General features: G+C 44.4%; 1 protein-coding gene and 1 pseudogene across 1 annotated transcript in view; one reads left to right on the top strand and one right to left on the bottom strand.

The window, feature by feature from the left end:
• TNR (tenascin R) overlaps positions 1-19,600 on the top strand; it is a 127,708-nt gene that overhangs the window by 6,656 nt on the left and 101,452 nt on the right. Inside the window, exons 2-4 of the mRNA XM_066623118.1 lie at positions 2,206-2,682; positions 15,586-15,849; positions 18,726-18,841. Coding sequence (XP_066479215.1) covers positions 2,206-2,682; positions 15,586-15,849; positions 18,726-18,841 — 857 coding nt within the window. The remainder of the gene's footprint in view (positions 1-2,205; positions 2,683-15,585; positions 15,850-18,725; positions 18,842-19,600) is intronic.
• On the bottom strand, positions 5,470-5,922 carry LOC136647443 (low molecular weight phosphotyrosine protein phosphatase pseudogene; annotated as a pseudogene).

Here is a 19,600-nt window from a genome sequence, read left to right as displayed (position 1 = left end):
CACCAGAAGTGTGCTGAGAAATTCTGGGTGATTGATCACTTTCCATATTATGTTTCAGCTTTTTTACTGCGCTGGTTTTCAATCACTGGTTCATACACGAATTGATGACCAAAAACTAGCTATTGGTGGAGCTTTCACAGCCAACTATTGGTGGGGCTTTCCTGCCTTGCAAGGCATTCTGGAGCACGACCTGCCTTTTTCTGCCATTATTCCATTCTTTTTCAAGTACCCCTAAAGGTCCTGTTGAGTGTCCCTTGGAGTACATGAATACCAGGCTGGGAACCACTGTTTTACTGGTATGTTGTTTACAGTGCACTTACTCTGATAGTGCTTACAAAAAGGTGGTGGACCACAATTTAAAAAGAATAAAAATGTATCTTATGATCTTTTACTATGTTTTTAATAAATTAGAGACTGTACAGTTCTTAGGTAATAATTAGTGGTAGGTTAATTTTCAGGATCTGGCCTCCGGTAAAATCAGACAAAATTATAGTCAGACACCCCTCTAAGTTTAACCCCCGACTTATCCGAGGGTCATACAAAATTCCATGAAATTTCAAAGCCTGCCCTCGGCTTATCTGTGAGGTTGACTTATAGGAGAGTGTCTGTGGTAAGTCCCACTGTGTTCAATGGCTCACTCCCATGAAAGTGCTATAGGACTGCATACTAAGAAGGCAACCCCCAGGTAGATGAAGCGCTCCATGGCTGTGAGGAGGAGGAGAGCATTAGTGGCAGCTCACAGTTCCGTGGCTGGGGGGGAGACCCACAGAGACAGCTGAGGAGGGCAGTCACCCACACAGACCTCAGCAGCCCCTCCGCTTCCTCAAACGGTTGACCAGCCGGGCTCCAACCCAAACAGCAGCTGGGTGGGTGGGCGGGCAGCGAAGCAAGCTGCTCCCCCACGACTCACTCACTCGCTCATCCGTTGCATGGTGGGCAGCAGCAGGAAGAGCGCCTCCTCTGCCATCTCCACTCTGTACCTGCTGGGAAGCTGCAGTCCTGCCAACTCAGCCGCTGTCCCCGGGATGGGAGAGGAGGAGACAAGGCAGGGAAGACTTGCAAGGCATGCTCTGGTGGTGCTGGAGTACAGCAGCTCAGCTCAGCTCAGCTCTCTCCTCGCCTTGCTGTAAGAGAGGCAGGGAAGCAGCAGCAGCAGCAGCCCAGCTTCACGCACCACCACCACTACACTTTCCCAAATACAAGAAAGTCTCCTCCCAGAAGCACACAACAAGTGGTTGTGTGCTGCAGGCTGCAGGAGGGGCAACATCAGGGTGCCATAGTGGAGCTGGGCTTGCTGGACACACCACGTGCCCTGGAGACGGAGAGATGCGTCTGGTGGGGAGGCTCTGTGGGCGGCAGCAGCAGCAGCAGCAGTCCCTTTCCCTCGCAGCTTGCCCAGAGAAGGGGTGGGGATACAGGGAATCTGCTCGGGCCGCTGCTGCTCCCCAGCCTCCCTTACAGCGCCCTGCAATGGCTGGAAGTCTGCGGGGCTTGCAGCTGAATTTAAGTCACGTGCACACCTATAGTGACCAGCGACTACTGTTCCCCCCCTCGTAGTCTCCTGTGTGCCAGTGGGGCTGCAGCAGCCCGATGTAAGTTGCGCATGGATGTTGTTACCCCCCCAGCCTGTAGCCTGGTGCAGCTGCTATCCCCTGCACCCTCATAGCTATGCCACTACTCTGGAGAACAGTGATCCCAGGCTCTCTGGTGGCTGCAATCCTCCATTTCAGCCTTGTGGATGCCAGAGATGGAGGCATCTCAGAAAGGTCTCCAAAGAGACCATGCCACTGCCCTACCATTGCTCATCACCATTTCTGTCTAAGGTTAGCAGAAGAAAGAATCAGCAGGGCATGTAGTGTTGGGAAGGGAAAGTGATCACATCCTATAACGCTGATGTGGCATCAGTGGGAGCACGATAAGGTTTCAATTTTTGTTGGAAATCTTATTGGAAAATCCCTCTTTTTGCCAAGCCCAGCTTGGAAGCAAGCTGGAAGAGCTCCCATCACTAGCAAGAAGGCTGCAATTCAATTTCAGCCATGCCATGACTCACTAGGTGGCCTTATGGCAATCCACTCTTGGCTGGAGACACACTTGCATGCCATCTGCAATAGGGGCAGAGTACTACTGGCCAACTGGGTTGTTGAAAAGATTTGATACAGTATGTGAAGTGTTCTAAATATTAATATTTTTTTTTCATTTTTCCAGGGCAGCTGGATTACATTGCCCACTGCAGTGGTCATGGCAATTTCAGTCTAGAATCATGTGGGTGCATCTGCAGTGAAGGCTGGGCTGGGAAAAACTGCTCAGAACCCCTCTGCCCCATGGGCTGTTCAAGCCGAGGTGTGTGCATTGATGGCCAGTGCATCTGTGACAGTGATTATAGTGGGGAAGATTGTTCAGAGGCCCGCTGCCCAACTGACTGCAGCTCACGAGGACTCTGCGTGGATGGAGAATGCATCTGTGAAGAAGGGTTTGCAGGAGAAGACTGCAGTGAGCTGAGGTGTCCTGGAGATTGCTCAGGGAAGGGCCAATGTGCCAATGGAACTTGCCTCTGTCAAGAGGGATATGTAGGGGAAGACTGTGGGCAGCTGAGGTGCCTCAATGCCTGCAGTGGGCGTGGATTCTGCCAAGAGGGACTCTGTTCTTGCGAGGAAGGCTACCACGGGCAAGACTGCTCAGCAGGTATGATAGAATATGAAGACTGAGGATATATATGTCCCAGCTGTCTCCATTTTCACATCTGTACCCACCTGCATCAGCATGAACCAGCTTCCCTTCCAAAACAGTAAATACTGCAAGAAATGTGTTTGCAGTTGCACAGGTACAATCAGAACCATTGTGAAATTAGACATTTTGTTAAAGATCCTTAAATTTAAAAAAGAGAAGGCTATCATGCTTAGTTTCTCACACATTCTGATTGAGAAATCAGTGTAGGCAAGGCAAGTATGGTAGCAAAAGACGAACCTTCACCCGGGCGTCATACTGGAGAGGTGTGACTAACAGTGCGTGCCTATTCCGACAAAAGTCTCATTGTGTCCAATGGGCTTACTCCCCAGAAAGAGTGCATAAGACTGAAGTGTTAGTGTGAGAGTAAAAGTGTTCATCTTACACAACAGTGCTCATATTTTCATCCATGAAATCAGAGGGTATGAAGCTATTGATAGATTGAACTAGAATTTCTAGTAAATCATTTGAATTTTTAAACTATGAATTAATCAATATTTGTATATCACCAAGAATATCTTTGGAAATGGGATCTGAACGACGTACAGACATGCCCCCTTGTCTGCAGGGGTTCCATTCCCCAAACCCCCCCCCCCCCCCACAGATACCTGAAACTGCCGATATGGGCTGACACCCATCCTCATGGTCAGAGGCAAGGGGAACTCAATTCCCCTCACCTCTGGAGCGAAGTCTTTGCTGAGCAGAGGCTGGGGACGTCCATTCGCAGCCTCTGCTGGGCTCAGACTGAGCTGCATAGCTCAAATCACATGACTTCCAGTTTCATAGAGAAACCAGAAGTCACTTTTTAATGTCTTATAAGGCATTAAAACGTGACTTCCAGTTTCTCTGTGAAACCAGAAGTCACGTGATTTGAGCTATACAGCTCAGTCTGAGACTGGTAGAGGCAGGGGGCAGATCTCCCTGATCTCTGCACAGTTCAGACTCCCCTCCAGAAGTGAAGGGAGTGGAGCGCCCCTTACCTCCAGAGGGTCGCGAGCAGGGGTGCACGTGCTGAGTCTCCAGACCTGATCCACAGATAACTCAATCCACAGATAACTCTCCAGTCTCCAGACCTGATCCACAGATAACTCAATCCACAGATAACTCAATCCATGGATATGGACCCCCATATATCATAACTTACAATTTAATGAACAAAAAATAATGCTATTAGAAGAAAGGCTAGATTCAGTATTTTTTTAATACTATGTAGGAATTTTTCTACATACAGTACTATTTAGGGCAGTGTTATCTAATTTATGGTTCAGGAGCCTCTAGTGGGTTGCAAGCTAATTTTTGGTGGGTCGTGAAAAATTTTTGAAATTTTTTTTTTAAACCTTGCAATCACCCTTATCCGGATAGTAGAAGAAAATAGTTGATCTTCATACCCTCAAATTAAAATGTCACATTTTCCAATTTTCTCTAGTAATTGGTGTACCATAGATCACATGTGAACTCGGTTTCAGCCTTTGTATGGCCTGGAAGTCCCAAACTGCACATCTCACTTTCCACTTCAGCCTTCTGGGTACCCTGGAGTGATTGTAAAGGTTTGGAGGAACAGTCCTTGATCTTCATTTCTAGGAAAAGTTTAGTAAATGTCTACACTCACATACCAAATGTAAGGTTTCCAGCAGCCTCTGAAGCACAGGACCCCAATTATTGTTAATCAATAATTTATTATTAATAAATCAAATATTTATTTATAGATTTCTTTTTTGTCTAGTGCAGTGTTTCTCAAACTGTGGGTTGGGACCCACTAGGTGGGTCGCAAGCCAATTTCAGGTGGGTCCCAATTCATTTCAATAATTTATTTTTAATGTATTAGACTTCAAGCTACCATGGTATGTGACTGCATCTGGGGAAATGTTACAAACCTGTACATTTAACAAACTACTTTGTATATGCTTTTAACAATGATAGTAAATGGGACTTACTCCTGGGTCAGTGTGGGCAGGATTGCAGCCTAGGATTGTTAAAAATTTTCCTGCTTGATTATGTCACTTCCAGTCATGATATCACTTCCGGTGGGTCTTGACAGATTCTCATTCTAAAAAGTGGGTCCTTGTGCTAAATGTGTGAGAACCACTGATCTAGTGGGTCGTGACAGATTGTCATTTTTAAAAGTGGGTCTCGCTGCTAAATAGTTTGGGAAGCACTGATTTAGAGTATATATACTAGGTTTCACACCAGTTGCAGATGTACCATTTGGTTTGATGGGGCAAAAGCCCCAGGCACAAGCCACTAGGACCCTGCAGAAGCCTCTCTGAGGCTCCCAACAGGGGTGGAAACTGTGCTTCTGGTTTCCTGGAAGCAAAGCTTATAGTGTCGGGGAACATCAGAGAGGCTTCCCCAACACAGTCCTGGGTCACATGAGGCTCTGTGAGTCTCAGGTGAGTGAAGGATTTTTGCGTGAGGGGTGTCTATCGCCCTCTGGGGGCACCGTCACAGACCTTTGCTCCAGGTGTGGGACTGGAGAGGTCTGCTGCTGCTTCACACAATTTTATACTGCTAGTGTTGGACAAAGTTCTCATTACATTGTTCTAATCAAGGACAATACTATTTTATATAATCTAATATTTCTCAGTAGGCTATACAGTAGTTACAGTATGAGACCAAAATTACAGCAGTTCAGATAAGATCTATTTTAGAAGCACAATGTTACGATTTAATAATCAAGAGACATTTTAAATTAATGCTTTTATGGAAGAGCTAAATATTATTTACTTTCAGAAACATTCAATTCCATTAATCAGATTTCTCAAAAACCGCTTTGCAGCATCTAAGGCACTGATCATAAACCATTTCAAAATCTTCCTCATTCCCATAATATGGGTCGTTAATAATGAACTGATTCTACAGATCCCAAGTAGCTCAAACTGAGCTTAGTTCTTAATTTCATTGCTTTTCCCTTTTAGATCTCATGGGTTGCTTTCATCCATGCATAGCATATAATCAAATGTCAGGAAATCATCTTTTGTAACCTGTTGTGCTGTACGGGCTGTATCAATGCCATTATTTCTTCAACAGCCTAAAGCCCCTATATGCAGGAAGTGCCCCCACATTCCAATAAGAAACAACACCACTGTCTTTATAAGGTTTTCATCCATAAGTTTTCTAAAAAGCATGTCAGCAATAAGAGACTGGCAAATGTTCTCTCAAACACTTGAACAGAATGGATTTGACCTCTCCAGCTGCCATCTTTGCTCCTTGCCCTGAGACTAAAGGAGCAGTCAGCGAAGTCAGAGGATGGGCTCAAGGGAGCACCTTCCGGATTTTTCTTGTAATTTTTTCTACTCCCTTTACTGTGAATACACCAAAAGAGCCTCAATAAACAAACCTAACTGTAACTGTGAGTCCCATTCATTACATTTTCCCATCATCAATTAAAATTGATTCTCAGTTATTAGTCAACTAAAGCTTGACTTGATTAACCCACTGGTTAACCAATTATTGCTTACAGACCTAATACTCAGCAGGGCAGCTACACATGAGAAAACCTGGGTGACAGAAGCATCAAGCTGATGCAGCTCATACAGTCTTACAGCCAGGGCCTAGGAGAGGGGGGTAAAGGGAGTAATTTGTACCCGGGCCCAGGGTCAGGAAGGCGGCCCAGGAGCCAAAGGAGGGGGCCCAGAAATTTCCTGGGATCTTACATTCTCCAATCTCACTACCCACGCAGGATGCTGGGGGCAATACTGTGGGCACATGACCACAACTATTGCCATACACACCAGGCCCAGGATTGCATACATTCCTTAACAGTGTCACATCTGGGAGGAAACTGACCTGCTACAGTAGCTCCTTGGTTTGTGGACCTGAACTACAAAGACTATTCCAGCTGGTGCCACTTTCCCCCGTCTGTTTTGCCCCCATTGCCACCCCCCATTCTGTTTCACTCCTCCTTCTTTGGGAAGGAGCCCAAAAGAAACTCCGTAACCCCTGATAAAATTCCTCTCTGAGGCCCTGCTTACAGCCCAATCCTATGCAAGTCAACTCAGAAGTAAGTCCAATATAGTCAATGGGGCTAACTCTCAGTTAAGTGGGTATAGGAATGCAGTCTTTGTCACATACCATAGGCTTAGATGTAACGTTAGGAAATGTTATAATAATAACAAGCTATAATAACAATTCAGCAATGGAATATGTTCCAGGTCAATACAATGGGAAGATGATTGTTATCTATGAATATAGCACCAATAACATACATGGCACTATAGAGGAACATAAGAGAAAGACAAGAATGCCTCAAAGAACATACAAGAACTAAAGGGGGGGGAGCCATGCTTAACAAGGTTTGTGCAGTTACCTGCAGTTAGAGCAGAGACCAAACAGTCTTTTTAGCCTAATTTTCATGGCCCCATTTTAGTGGGATCTTTCACGTGCCTCCTCAAAATTTCACCCAAGGCCCGGACAAAAATGACAGCCTAGACAGAACTTTGCTCCCAAAGGTTCATTTTTGTAAGGCTCCGGGAAACTGTGGAGTCTTCAACCAAGCCTGCACATGGCACAGCTCAAGGAAGGTCCTGAGCCCAAGGAGTCAGGGAACTATGCAATAGCTAGCCTGTGAAACTTTACAGATGTTCTCTGACAGCTTAAGTTTAGGCAGTTCCTGCATAGTCTATCTGTACCAGTAATATTTCTAAAGAACGTTTGCCACTCATGTATAATTGACATATATACTGTACATGGGGGCTATACTTTCCCCTGGGGAAAGTACATATATACTTTCCCCTGGGGGCTGGGGGATAAGAATAGGCCCTCAGTTTGGCTGTACTTGTCGTAAGAGGCGACTAAACAGCCACCAGGTAGATGGGACTCGTTAGCCTGGGAAGGCAGCTCATCTGAGAGAAGGAAAACTCTGATCCCAAACCTCCACTGCCTTGTGGCTACATCCAGTTATGGAAAAGGCTTCAGGAGTCAACCTCGAGGCAAAATCCGGAGCCGGAGTCCCTGAGGCAGTTCATGACTGAACACAGTCACGTTCTGGCAACTCCTGCGACGCCGCTGGAACCAACCGTATTGGCTTCTGCCTTTCCATTGGACCATTTCAGCGACGTGGAGAGGAGGGATTTGCTGCATGGGTAACAGTCTATCCTCCATATCTACTTTACCCAGGCTTTGCACACTGGAGAGGACATTCTGTTCCAAAATCACCATTCAGAGCGCAATACCATAGTCTTCCAAGACTGAAGGATGCCAACACAGCATACTGTACATGCAATTCTGCCAGCTGTGGCTGTAAATGCCAATCAGACAGTCAGAAACATAAAACATTTCCGCAAAGGGAACTAAAAGAAGTTAAACAACTATCAAGCCTCCAGCTTTCTAAAACAAACCAGCCCTTTCTTGTTAATTTTTCAGAACTGGCAAGAGATCTGTGTGTGTGTATTACAAGTGCGTAATAGGCTCAAAGAAATGGCACTTGGGCACTGTCTGAGCCCACTGCATCTATAAGAAACTTTCTTTTTTTGCCAAAGGCATTAATTAGTATGCCTAAGGCTGGACAACCCTGGGAAGGATCATGAAGGAAAACTGAAATTTATGATCAGGAACGGTGCTTTTCTGTCCAATGGTTAGAAGCAGCAATGCCCACTGGGGAACTTCCAGTCATATTGAGCGATAGAGGGGAAGGTTTACTGATCTGCACCCCATAGCTATTGCTATGGTAAATGCATCCTACCTGCTGTGGCTAGGACCAAACACTGTGCCTCCTCAGGATTCTTGCCATTTATCAGTCAGGTAGCAAAGCGCCCTTGTGCACTTTTTTTTTCCCCCCACTGGAGCATCAGGGCCATTATCTAAAGTACTTTTCCACTTCTGTCTCCTGAAGAAGGCTATTTGAGCAATAGAATAAAAGTGATGTTTGGCATTTCTCACTTAAACTAACAGGTTTGAGTTTGAGGAGGGGTGATAAGAAATAATGTGGGAGCCTGCTCTGTCCTAACCCAAAATGATTTCATGCCCTTTCTAAGTAAATTGCCCACCTCCAAGTGAGGCACTGGCCAGAGGAAATGCTTCTTTCTATTTCCATGCTGCATATTTTTCAGGATTTTCTCCCAACTGCTATTGCCTACTTGGTTCCCTTTCAGCAAACTTTTTGTGAAACCAGTCTCTAAATGGAACTTTGCAAAAGAATGATTCAGTACTATGGCCCAGTTCTCTCCGAGGTAAACCTACATTTGGGTTTCTTTTCACTTCTAACTGCAAGAGGGTGTTCATGTGATTGAATACTCCTCCATTAAAAAAAAAATACCATCACTGCACTGTACATACAAAACTAGCATGCCAGGAAGACGGCTGACTAGAACTCTTCTCCTGACATTCATTTTTCTGTGTGCAGGGAATTTTTCTGTATGGAGAAGAACCCATGATCCTCCCGCAGCAATCCTTGCTCCCATGCCTTTTAACAGTAGCTCTACAGACATTTGCCAACAATAATCCTTCCTTTCATGACTTGAAAAGGTCAAGCTGCTGTTAAAGATACAGAAGAAAGCCAGGCCTTATGGTCAGCTGGTAATCCTGCTCACAAGTGTTGGGGAAGTAGAAGCAAGAAGCTAAACCTGAGCTGGCATCAGGAATTGGCATGGCTGAACAACTGCCAAGGGCCCTCAGAGAGCCCAACTGTGGATTTCTGAGACCCCTTTAGCCCTAAGGGCCCCCTGCAACCTGGAGCTACAAATTTAAAATAGTGGCTAAAACTGCGAATTGAGAAGTTTATCACTTTATTCACTCCCAAATCAGCCTTTTCAGCCACACTAGATGCTGTTCCAGAACCAGCATTCAGAGCGCGATACCATAGTCTCTTGAGACTGAAGGTTGCCAACAATCAATCAATCACTTTATTCACAAATGTGCCAAAATGACCATAGCCAAGAAACTATAAGCTCTGGCTTCTAATTGGCAATAAATGCACAGTCATTCTAGCCTAACAAACAGGATTGTTGAAAGATTTACTGAACTAATGTGTAAGGTATTTTGAGAACACATGCATGCACATGCTCCACCCTCCCTCTACATTTTGTCCGATAGCATGCCAGCCCCCAGTGTGTACTGCAGCACATAGTAGACAATTACTGTGCAGACTGGATGCTCAGAAGGAAGCTGAGTGAATGTTTCCTTGGGACCAAATTAGACATGCAAGACAACTGCTCAACACAGAGGTGAAGACTCTATGCTTAAATGGAAAGGAGCAAAGGGGGAGAGAAGCAAAACCTGACCCAATTCCAGTATCCAAGATGGATAATGGGAAAATTGCTTAAAGCAGTACAGTGTAGCCCAACAATCTCCCTTGCCCCCTTTCAGATTTCCACTACCACCCTGGATTTCTCCTGCCAACACTACCTCAACAAGCTACTTATCTGTCATCTTCGTCTTGCTGCCTCCATCCCCCTCCTCTATCCACAATTTCCCACTGCCTGCCATTTCAAAGGGCAGGAAAGGGAAGGAGGAAGTAGAGAGAGGAGTTGAGACTGAGGAGCTACAACATGTCCTCAGTGCTTCCTACCTCTCTCCCTGTCCACGTCCTCTGGCTTTTTAAATGTCAGACAGGGGAGTTTGGAGATGAGGATGGCAGTGGCTCCTTCAGGAAACTACCTGAAGAAGCTAGCAGGCCACTGCCTCTGTTGCACTGCTGGACTCTGAGGTTTCACTAGGGGTCATTAGAGGGCCCTGCTTCTGTTCATTTATGAATTTAAGCATTAGAACATATCTAAGCAGATGAACCAATGGGGGGAGGACTTTGCATACCCTGAAACCAGAGCTCATAATAGGTAGGAAAGCATTCAGGATGGCAGCCTGTGCTTGCTTCATCTGTGGTGTTTATTTTTTTTTCCCCCTTTAAGACTGTGACTTTAATTTGGGGGAAATTGGCAATAATATTTTTATGCAATCTACATGTTCTGTGCTTTAATTTGATTCGTGTCAGAAGCCTCTGCTCCTTAGCAGACCTGATTACAGCATTATGCATACACTGAAGCCTCAAGAGCTTCAGAAAGACCTGCATTATTAGGGCCCATTTTGGAGTCCACAGTTCCAGGTGGTCATTTATTCTGAAGGACTATCATTGGGCCAAATCCTCCTCCCAAACTGGAGCAAGGATACAAGAGGCAATGCCATCAGCAGACACAATGGCACAGCTGGGCATTTAGCAGCTAATGCAAGAGCCTTGATGTGCTCTGGCTAATTAAAAAACTATGGTGCTTCATTGTTGACACTGACATTTTGATATTTGTTCTCCTGCATGTGTGAGGTAGAATCAAGAAGGACGGTCCCACCCATCCTATTATTTACAGTAGCCTGCACATGCAGGATCTTCAAATCCCCAATGCCCTCTGCTTATTAGAGCTAATCCTCAGTGTCAGAGGTTTTCTGAAAAGCGAGAGAACTTGCATAGTTCTGCCTCTCTGTCAAATCCCTCCTTAAACCCATTTCTAATGCACAGCCCTTTCTAGAGCCCTTTATGGTTTCAAATGGTTCTGGGTAGCAATGGTGTCACTTCTATGTTCTGTACAGGACATACCATCTTAAATAAAAGTTAAGATGTTCCTTCACCCAAAATGACAGCTTTCCATAGCTGTTCTTTTTGTTTTGTTTTTAATGTCAGGAGACTTTTACACATCAACATTGCCCCACTAAGTAATTATTGCTTAGTTAATACAATTAGATTTTACAGGTGATGCAATTGTAGTAAATTAAGCAAATTAATGCTCATTGTTTGCCCAATGTATTTTTCATTTCCTTGGTTAAAAGGGGGGGGGGATCATTTGTTCGTACCATGCTACCTTTTTCCAGAATAATACATAGTGAAGTTAGTGAAATTCATAGGCTGCAATCCTATGGGTTCTCACACATTTAGCACCAGGACCCACTTTTTAGAATGATAATCTGTCAGGGCCCACTGGAAGTTATGTCATGACAAATCTGTGATTTGGGCTACAATCCTGTACAGCAGTGGTTCTCACACATTCTCTGCCTAGAACTATCTTTGCAAATGGCAAAGAATTTTTTTCCTCCCAGCATGTATTACTTTGTACCTACTACAGCAGTGGTTCTCACACATTTAGCACCAGGACCCACTTTTAGAATGAGAATCTGTCAGGACCCACTGGAAGTGATGTCATGAGCAGAAGCGACATCATCAAGCAGGAAAATTTTTTAACAATCCTAGGCTGCAATCCTACCCACACTTGCCCTGGAGTAAGTCCCATTGACTATCATTGTTAAAAGAATATACATAGTAGCTTGTTCAAAGTGCAGGTCTGTAACATTTCCCCAAATGCAGTCTCATACCATGGTAGCATCAAGTCTAATATATTAAGAATAAAGTATGGAAATGAATGGGGACCCACCTGAAATTGGCTTGCGACCCACCTAGTGGGTCCCAATCCACAGTTTGAGAAACACTGCTATACACACTTTCCTGGGAGTAAACCCCATTGAACACAATGGGGTTTACTTCTGAGTAGGCATGCATAGGATTGTGCCTATAGACACTTGTGAAATCAGCTCTCTACTCCTAGTTTTCCAAGAACTCACAAAGAGATAACAAGATTTTGTATTGATTAGTACTGTACACTAACAGTACAATCCTATGCATGTTTACCCAGAAGTACCCAGATGTACTCTATTGTGTTTAATTAGGCCTACTCCCAGGTTATAGCAGTGTTTCTCAAACTGTGGATTGGGACCCACTAGGGGGGTCGCGAGCCAAGTCTAAATATTTTATTTAGACTTGATTATATTGGACTTGATGCTACCATGGTATGTGGCTGCATTTGGGGAAATGTTACAGGTCTGTACTTTTAACAAGCTACTATGTATATTATTTTAACAATGGGACTTACTTCTGGCTAAGTGAGGGTAAGATTGCAGCCTAGGATTGTTAAAAATTTTCCTGCTTGATGACATCACTTCTGGTCATGACATCACTTCCAGTGGGTCCTGACAGATTCTCATTCTAAAATTGGGTCCTGGTGCTAAATGTGTGAGAACCACTGCTGTAGTAGGTACAAAGTAATACATGCTGGGAGAAAAAAAATTCTTTGCCATTTGCAAAGATAGTTCTAGGCAGAGAATGTGTGAGAACCACTGCTGTACAGGATTGCAGCCAAAATCTCAGGTTCACGGATTACATTTGGGAGGGGTTGATAACTAAATATTTTAGCTGTACAGTAAAACAGGTAAGGAGTGAATGTGGCAAGCAAGTGTATGAAAATATGAGTTTGTGGTATTTTTTTTAACCATAATTGTGAACACTCTTTCAAGGTGTTTCCCAAATTTTTTAGCACCAGGAGCTACTTTTTAAAATGACAATCTGTCACAAAGCACATAACTTTAATAGAAAAAGTGATACAGAAATATTTTATTTATTAATAATTAATAAAGTATTAATAATAATCAGGATGCTGTGCTCCCAAGGCTGCTGGAGACCTTACATATTACTATGTCTGTGTAGACATTTGCTATACTCTTCCTAGAAATGGAGTTCAAGGACTGTTCTCCCAAACCTTTACAGTCATTCCAGGATACCCAAAAGTCTGAACTGAAAAGCAAGATGTGCAGTCAGGGACTTCCATGCCAGACAAAGGGGTGAAACTGGGTTCACACTTTATCCACGGCCCAACAATTACTAGAGAAAATTGGAAAATGTGACATTTTAATTTGGGAGTATGAAGCTTACATCATACCACAGGTTATTCTAGCCACAAGAGTGGTCTCTCCATCCAGATTGCCCAGTGCTGCAATTTTCTTCTGCAAACTGGGCAAGGGTGCTGACAATAAAATTTTTTTTAATATTTCAGAAACTTTTCATGACCCACCAAAAATTTGCTCACAACTCACTGGTGGGTCCCTACCCACAGTTTGGGAAACGCTAGCCTAGAATATATATATATGACATCTCAATGTGAAATAAAATAAAACTGGAGGTAAAAGACCGTGGAACTGGCAACTAAAGAGATGATTCAGCTCAAACAGCAGAAGTAGCAAACAACAGAAAGGCAGAAATGGGGGGTCAGAAAAAGACATGAGAGAACAGGATCTGGCACCTCAAGGGCAACAGAGAAGATCTCAGGTGAACATGCCTAGGGAGGGAGTTTTATAATTCAATAGTCTAGCCTTGGAAGCAGAAGAACCTTTGAAAAGTATCTCAGTTGGCAGGCAAGTTCTTGGGGGGAAACACTGTCCCAAGAATATGAGGGATAGGTGGTTTAAGGTTGCTTTAAAAGCTGAGACCAGCACTTTGCATTGATCCCAGAAACCAAACTGGCAACCAACATGGAGATCTTTTAACACTGGCATAATATGTTCTCAGCAGTCAGCCTCAGTTAGGAATCTAGCCACTGCATACAGCAAATCTGATTCTTAAGGGGGAAGGTAACAAGTTGAATAATGCTTGCCTGAATTGATAAACCACTGATCAACAACTCCTTTATAAAGATAAAGTTCCAGAACTTTATAAATAACTTTATAAAGATAAAGTTCTGGATAAGGTTCCAGTTTGTCATCTCTTATCCAACCTATTACTTATTACTTAATAGTAAGTAACCTATTACTTACTCCTGTTCAGGGTGTTCTCAGCTACACCTGGATCTGAGCAAGATTTCTGTATATTGGCACCCAACTTCAAAATTTCAAAAGTTCTCCACATATGGTTACATGTAGACATTAAATGTTATGCAGGACAAAAAAGAACCTCATAGAATATTACATTACAAGTGCTTTGACACTGAATTATTGCCCCAGCTCTGCCTTCTGGAATCTGCCTGTCAGGCATCTCATACAAGTATGCTTAAGGTTGCAATCCTAACTTTACAACCCCAGGAGGTAATAAACATACTGTAAAGCACGTTTGCGCCTCTTCAAGAGTCACCTGGGCCAGTGCAGAGATGTGCACCGGCCCACAGAGACTGCATCCAGCCTCCGCACTGACTTGGGGAGGGAGGGTTGCATCAGCCGAGCCTGGCCAACACAGGCGTCTGGGGAGGGTGGGAGGGAGGTGGGGGGAGGGCAGGCGGAAGGCAGTCTTGGGGGCAGGTGTTCAGGAAGCAGGGCTGGTACCTATTTGTTATGCCAAACTGCAACCCTGTTGCCTGAGCATGGCGCATGTTACTCCTGAGGTGGCGCAAGTCCAAAGAGTCCCGTTGGGGCTGTGGTGCCTTACATGGGGGTAAGGGGAAGAATTTCCCCTTGCCTCTAGCTGAACCACTTCTGGCCCCAATCTTGTGCTGGATACAGCACAGGCCTCTTGGCCTGCCTGTTCCAGCACAATATAGGATTATGCTGCACAAAAGTTTGAACTACCTTCAGCTCCCTATTGTATACAGAGTCCAACTTTACCAGAGGGGTAGCTGTGTTAGTCTGTTTAAGCAAAAATAAGAAAGGGTCTAGAGCAGTGATTTTCTACCACTGTGCGGCTGGTGTGCTGCAAATGGTCTCCAGGTGTGCCATGGGAATTTGGGGGAGGCTCATGTATTAGTAGGGCCATTGGTGGATGTGAAATTATCAAAAATCTGATGGTGTGTCTTGACAATTTTAGCACCTTCTCAGTGTGCCATGAGATGAAAAAGGTTGAAAATCGCTGGTCTAGAAGCACTAAGGTTAATCAATTTATTTCAGCATAGGCTTTCACAGATCACCATCCATTTCAAAAGATACATGGAATCCAAATTTGTTATTATGCAATGTGTGAAATGGCATTTGCACTGGCTTCACATGGAGGCAAGTCTCACTAAATTCAAACGACATTCCCCAGTAAGTGTGCCTGTGATTGCAGCCTTAGGAACACTTCAGAGAGACATGTTGGTCCTTGAAGAGATTGGTGAGTTTCCCCAGCTCCTATTTGAATATTGCCTTTTTCACCAGTTGCTCCACCTGAAAGCCTGCGAGTAGCTGCAATCAGTGATCGGTCAATTGTCTTGGAATGGGATGGGCCAATGACTGTGACAGAATATGTGATCTCCTACCAGCCAGCAGTGCCTGGGGGCCTTCAGCTCCAGCAGCGGGTACCTGGGGACTGGAGCACTGTCACTATCAAGGAGCTGGAGCCAGGCCTGACATATAACATCAGCATCTACGCTGTTATCAGTGATGTGCTCAGCGCACCTGTTGGTGTCAAGGTGGCTACCCGTAAGTATTGCATGATTATTCTGCAGCCTAGCAGGCCATTTCAGGTTTCTGATAGGAGGGAGATTTCAGGGAGGTGGGGATACTCTGAGGGGGTAGATTTACTGTGGCTCAAAGGATTGCTCTTAGGGGAAGCTGATCATATTTACCCTCACAAGCATGTGCCTGGATAATTAGTTATAGAGTTAGAAGTAGAGGTCAATTAAAAACAAGTACTATCTTTACATTTCACCTGCTATCTATGGCAGGCTTCTTCAAAAGCCAGTGCAACTCCACTGAGTAATGCCTCACTTTCTTCCCTATGTGCCTGGATTCCTGGGGCAGGGATAGGGAAGTACATAGGCAAGGGTGAGTTGTAGCATGCCTAGGGAATCTTTCCCCCTCCTGCCACCACTGCTTCCAGCTCTCCCCCTTCCAAAGCAGAGGGTTTTGACAGGGCACATTTCAACACTGTGGTTTTGTCAAACACATTTGGATGTAACATTTAGTAAGGCCCACAATGCAAATCTGCAAGGTTCTCTGACAGAGTTGGGACAGGAGGCAGCCCCCTGTTCCTGTTTCAGTTTTGTCTTCCACCCACTTCCCTACCTGCCGTAACAAGTAGGAAACTAGGGGTGTCATATTAACAGGCATAGTGCAGGGCTGGTAATGAAAAGAAACAAAAGGTGAAACTGCAGTTACCTCATCAGAGAGACTAAAAAAAAATGCCTGCTCTTCAGGTCGCAAACCCTTTTGCCACTCCTCTCTTCCACCCTCTTGGAAATCCAGAGGGGGAGTGCATGTGTGTGAGAGAGATGCTCATCAAACCTCAAGGAGGCAGAGCAAAAGAGAGACCGACAAGCAGAGATTTCAGGCAGATAGCATTTTCAGAAGAATCTGCTTATTGAGATAGTTGACATCCTCAGAAGAAGGGACTAAGGAATGCAACTTGTAATTCCAAACAGATATGTATTTATACCTTGGCAGAGAGCCATTTACAGCACAAGTCAAAGCAAGTCTCAAGTTTTTTTGCTTTCATCATGACGCAGCATGAATTGAAAACTTTGCTGCTGAAAGCTAACACTTCATATTGGTATCATTCCTGTGGCAAACTGATAGTAATCGTGATCTATATCCCCCAATACAGTTTATTTACACTATCAGGTATCCTGAAATTAAAACAGAATTTTAAAAGATGATCAGAGGCTGAAATGTGCCAGAAGCAAGACCAGCATCCTTGGTAGTTATGGGCTCTTCCATTTTATAGTGTGCTCATGAATGTTGGTATGCAGAAATAGGTGGGGATCAGAATTAATTGCAAGTATACCATGTCCTGAGTAACCTCACACAGTGGGTACAACAAACATGGGGGGGGAACCATACAGGTATGTGGCCTGCTCTGGTGACTTCAGTGAAATGCAGGAATTGCAAATGTAGCTTTTCAAGGCACAGAGATCAGCACTATCACCTACAGTAAAGGTGCAACTATAGGGGCTCATTTAAAAGCTGGCGACCCTAAGTTCTTGAACACATTATCTGTGCAAGAAAGAGTCATAGTTTGGGACAACTAGCAAGAATCAACAGGTCTTAAAACATCCTGGTAATTGAACCAAGCCTTTCAGCCACATAAGCCACAATAAGATGGCTGGGAAAAGAGATGGTTATTCATAGGACCTGCAGCCACCCACATTGCTTTGGTCTGTAGGTTAGAATTCTTCAGTATGTTTTCGTCCCTGAGTTTCTTTCATTAGAACAAACACCAGCAAGGCAGGAGAAAAGAGCTGCAGCTCATGTCTGTTTATTTCACTCAGTTAACCTGACACAGAAAGTAGGAAATGGCTTCTACTCTCAAGATTCCCACATTACACCGGAGATATTTTAAGTGTATGATTGAAAATGCTACATATGGACAAGTGGAGCAAATCTGTATTTGCAAATCTGTGGGGCCAATCCTACCCAACTTTCCAGCGCTGAAGCAACTGTGCCAATGGGGCACTGGTTGCATCCTACAGTTTGTGGGCAGTCACGGAGGCCTCCTCAAGGTAAGAGTCTTACCTTGTTCCTTTACCTTGGGGCTTCATTGCAGCTGCATCAGCCTGGAAAGTTGGACAGGATTGGGCCCTGTTTTTCGTACACATACAGTCATTAAGGGACACGTATGGCTCCCTTCCAATTGGTGGTACAGTTTGCCACCGATAGTTTGATATGTGAAAAGGCTCTTTGCTACTGTTTTCATGAAAAACTGCCACTGCTGTGGAGCCCATCAGAGTTCACAGGAAGTGTGTGAAGCCCATTCATCCTGCTACATCTTCACTGCCCATGGTTACTTAGGCAATCATTGTTACCCACTATAACTTGGTGTGTGGTTGGAGAAGACATCAATGTCGAATTCCAAAAAGTTGTACAAGCCTTTTGTCCTGATCTAGTGGGAAAGCTCTAGCCGCCTTTAAACAGTTTACTAGGTAGAATCTCCTACAGAGGGATTTTAGAGGGGAATTCAGGACACTACCAGATTAGGCAGCATTCCATCCCTGAATTTCTTGAAACAGAATGCCAATTTATGCTAGTGTTCTCCCCTCAGGGTAAACCTCAGAGCTAGTTCTGTCTTCTACATCCTGCACTATACTGGAGCTGGAAGACTTTTTTCCACCTTCCCAGATTACTGTCCCACCTCCAGCCCCAAGTCATTGACAGGGAACCTTTATCCACTAACGTACAGAGAATAAGTATGCCTAACACATAGAGTTTACTCATCACACCCAGCCTGTTCCCCACTCATGGTGTTATGGAAAACAGAAAGCAGAGATGTGAACTACATGCGGGCACCAACTTTAAGCCATCAGTTGGCCCCAGTGCAGCTAACAAAACATTTTTCCCCCATCTGCCCCATTATGTTCCAGAGCTTTCCACTCCTCAAGGTCTGCAGTTCAAAACAATCACAGAGACCACCGTTGAGATGCAGTGGGTGCCTTTCTCCTTCTCATTTGATGGCTGGGAAGTCAGCTTCATCCCCAAGGTAACATCATAATTCAGAAGTGTCCTTCAGTCAAGGGCACCCTCTTGCCAACCAGCAAGAGCACAAAGAAGGCAGGCAGCCATGTTTCACTTGGGTTACTTGATTGTCAGAATTGTGGGATGGTGGCCTGGGGCTATGGCAGGCTTCTTTAGACTAAATGGGGAGGAGAGGAATCAGAAGAGAAGAGTAGGAAGCTGGATGAAGTTGCTGTGCTAAAAACTGGCTATTGGAGCATTTTCCCTACAAGGAAGAGCTAGAACACTGGGGACTTGCTCCACTGCCTGCTGATTGTTCCCTGTTCAGTGGGGTTGCAGCATTCATGATTTGCTTTTTAAATGTATATTAATTACTCCATTCCTTTTCTAGGCAGGGGAAACTTTAAACACTCATTCCCATTAGCCAATGTTTTCTTTCTTTTTAAATTTCAAAATAGTCCCTTTTCATAATTTAAAAAAAAATGATTTAAAACAAGTATTTAAAGCACTTGCAGATAATAGGAACTGAGTAATAAGACAAAACAAATGCTGCATCCTTGCTGAACAGGAAGCACTGAAACAATACCCAGGAGGCAAGGAGGAAGTTTCTAATTAAAGGAACAGTAGTCCCAAAAAGCTCCCAGTAGTGCTTTACCAGTTTACACTAAACAGGCTGGCACTATAACTGCATTTGAAATGAAATCAATTGCTACAGTTCAGGTTTGAAAAAAAGACAGGAAGACAACAAAGGAAGCCTTGGAATGCAAAGGGTTGGCAACAAAGT

The sequence above is a fragment of the Tiliqua scincoides genome, chromosome 4, assembly GCF_035046505.1.
Source record: "Tiliqua scincoides isolate rTilSci1 chromosome 4, rTilSci1.hap2, whole genome shotgun sequence".
Classification (NCBI taxonomy): Eukaryota; Metazoa; Chordata; class Lepidosauria; order Squamata; family Scincidae; genus Tiliqua; species Tiliqua scincoides.
This window is presented reverse-complemented; position numbering and strand designations above follow the sequence as displayed.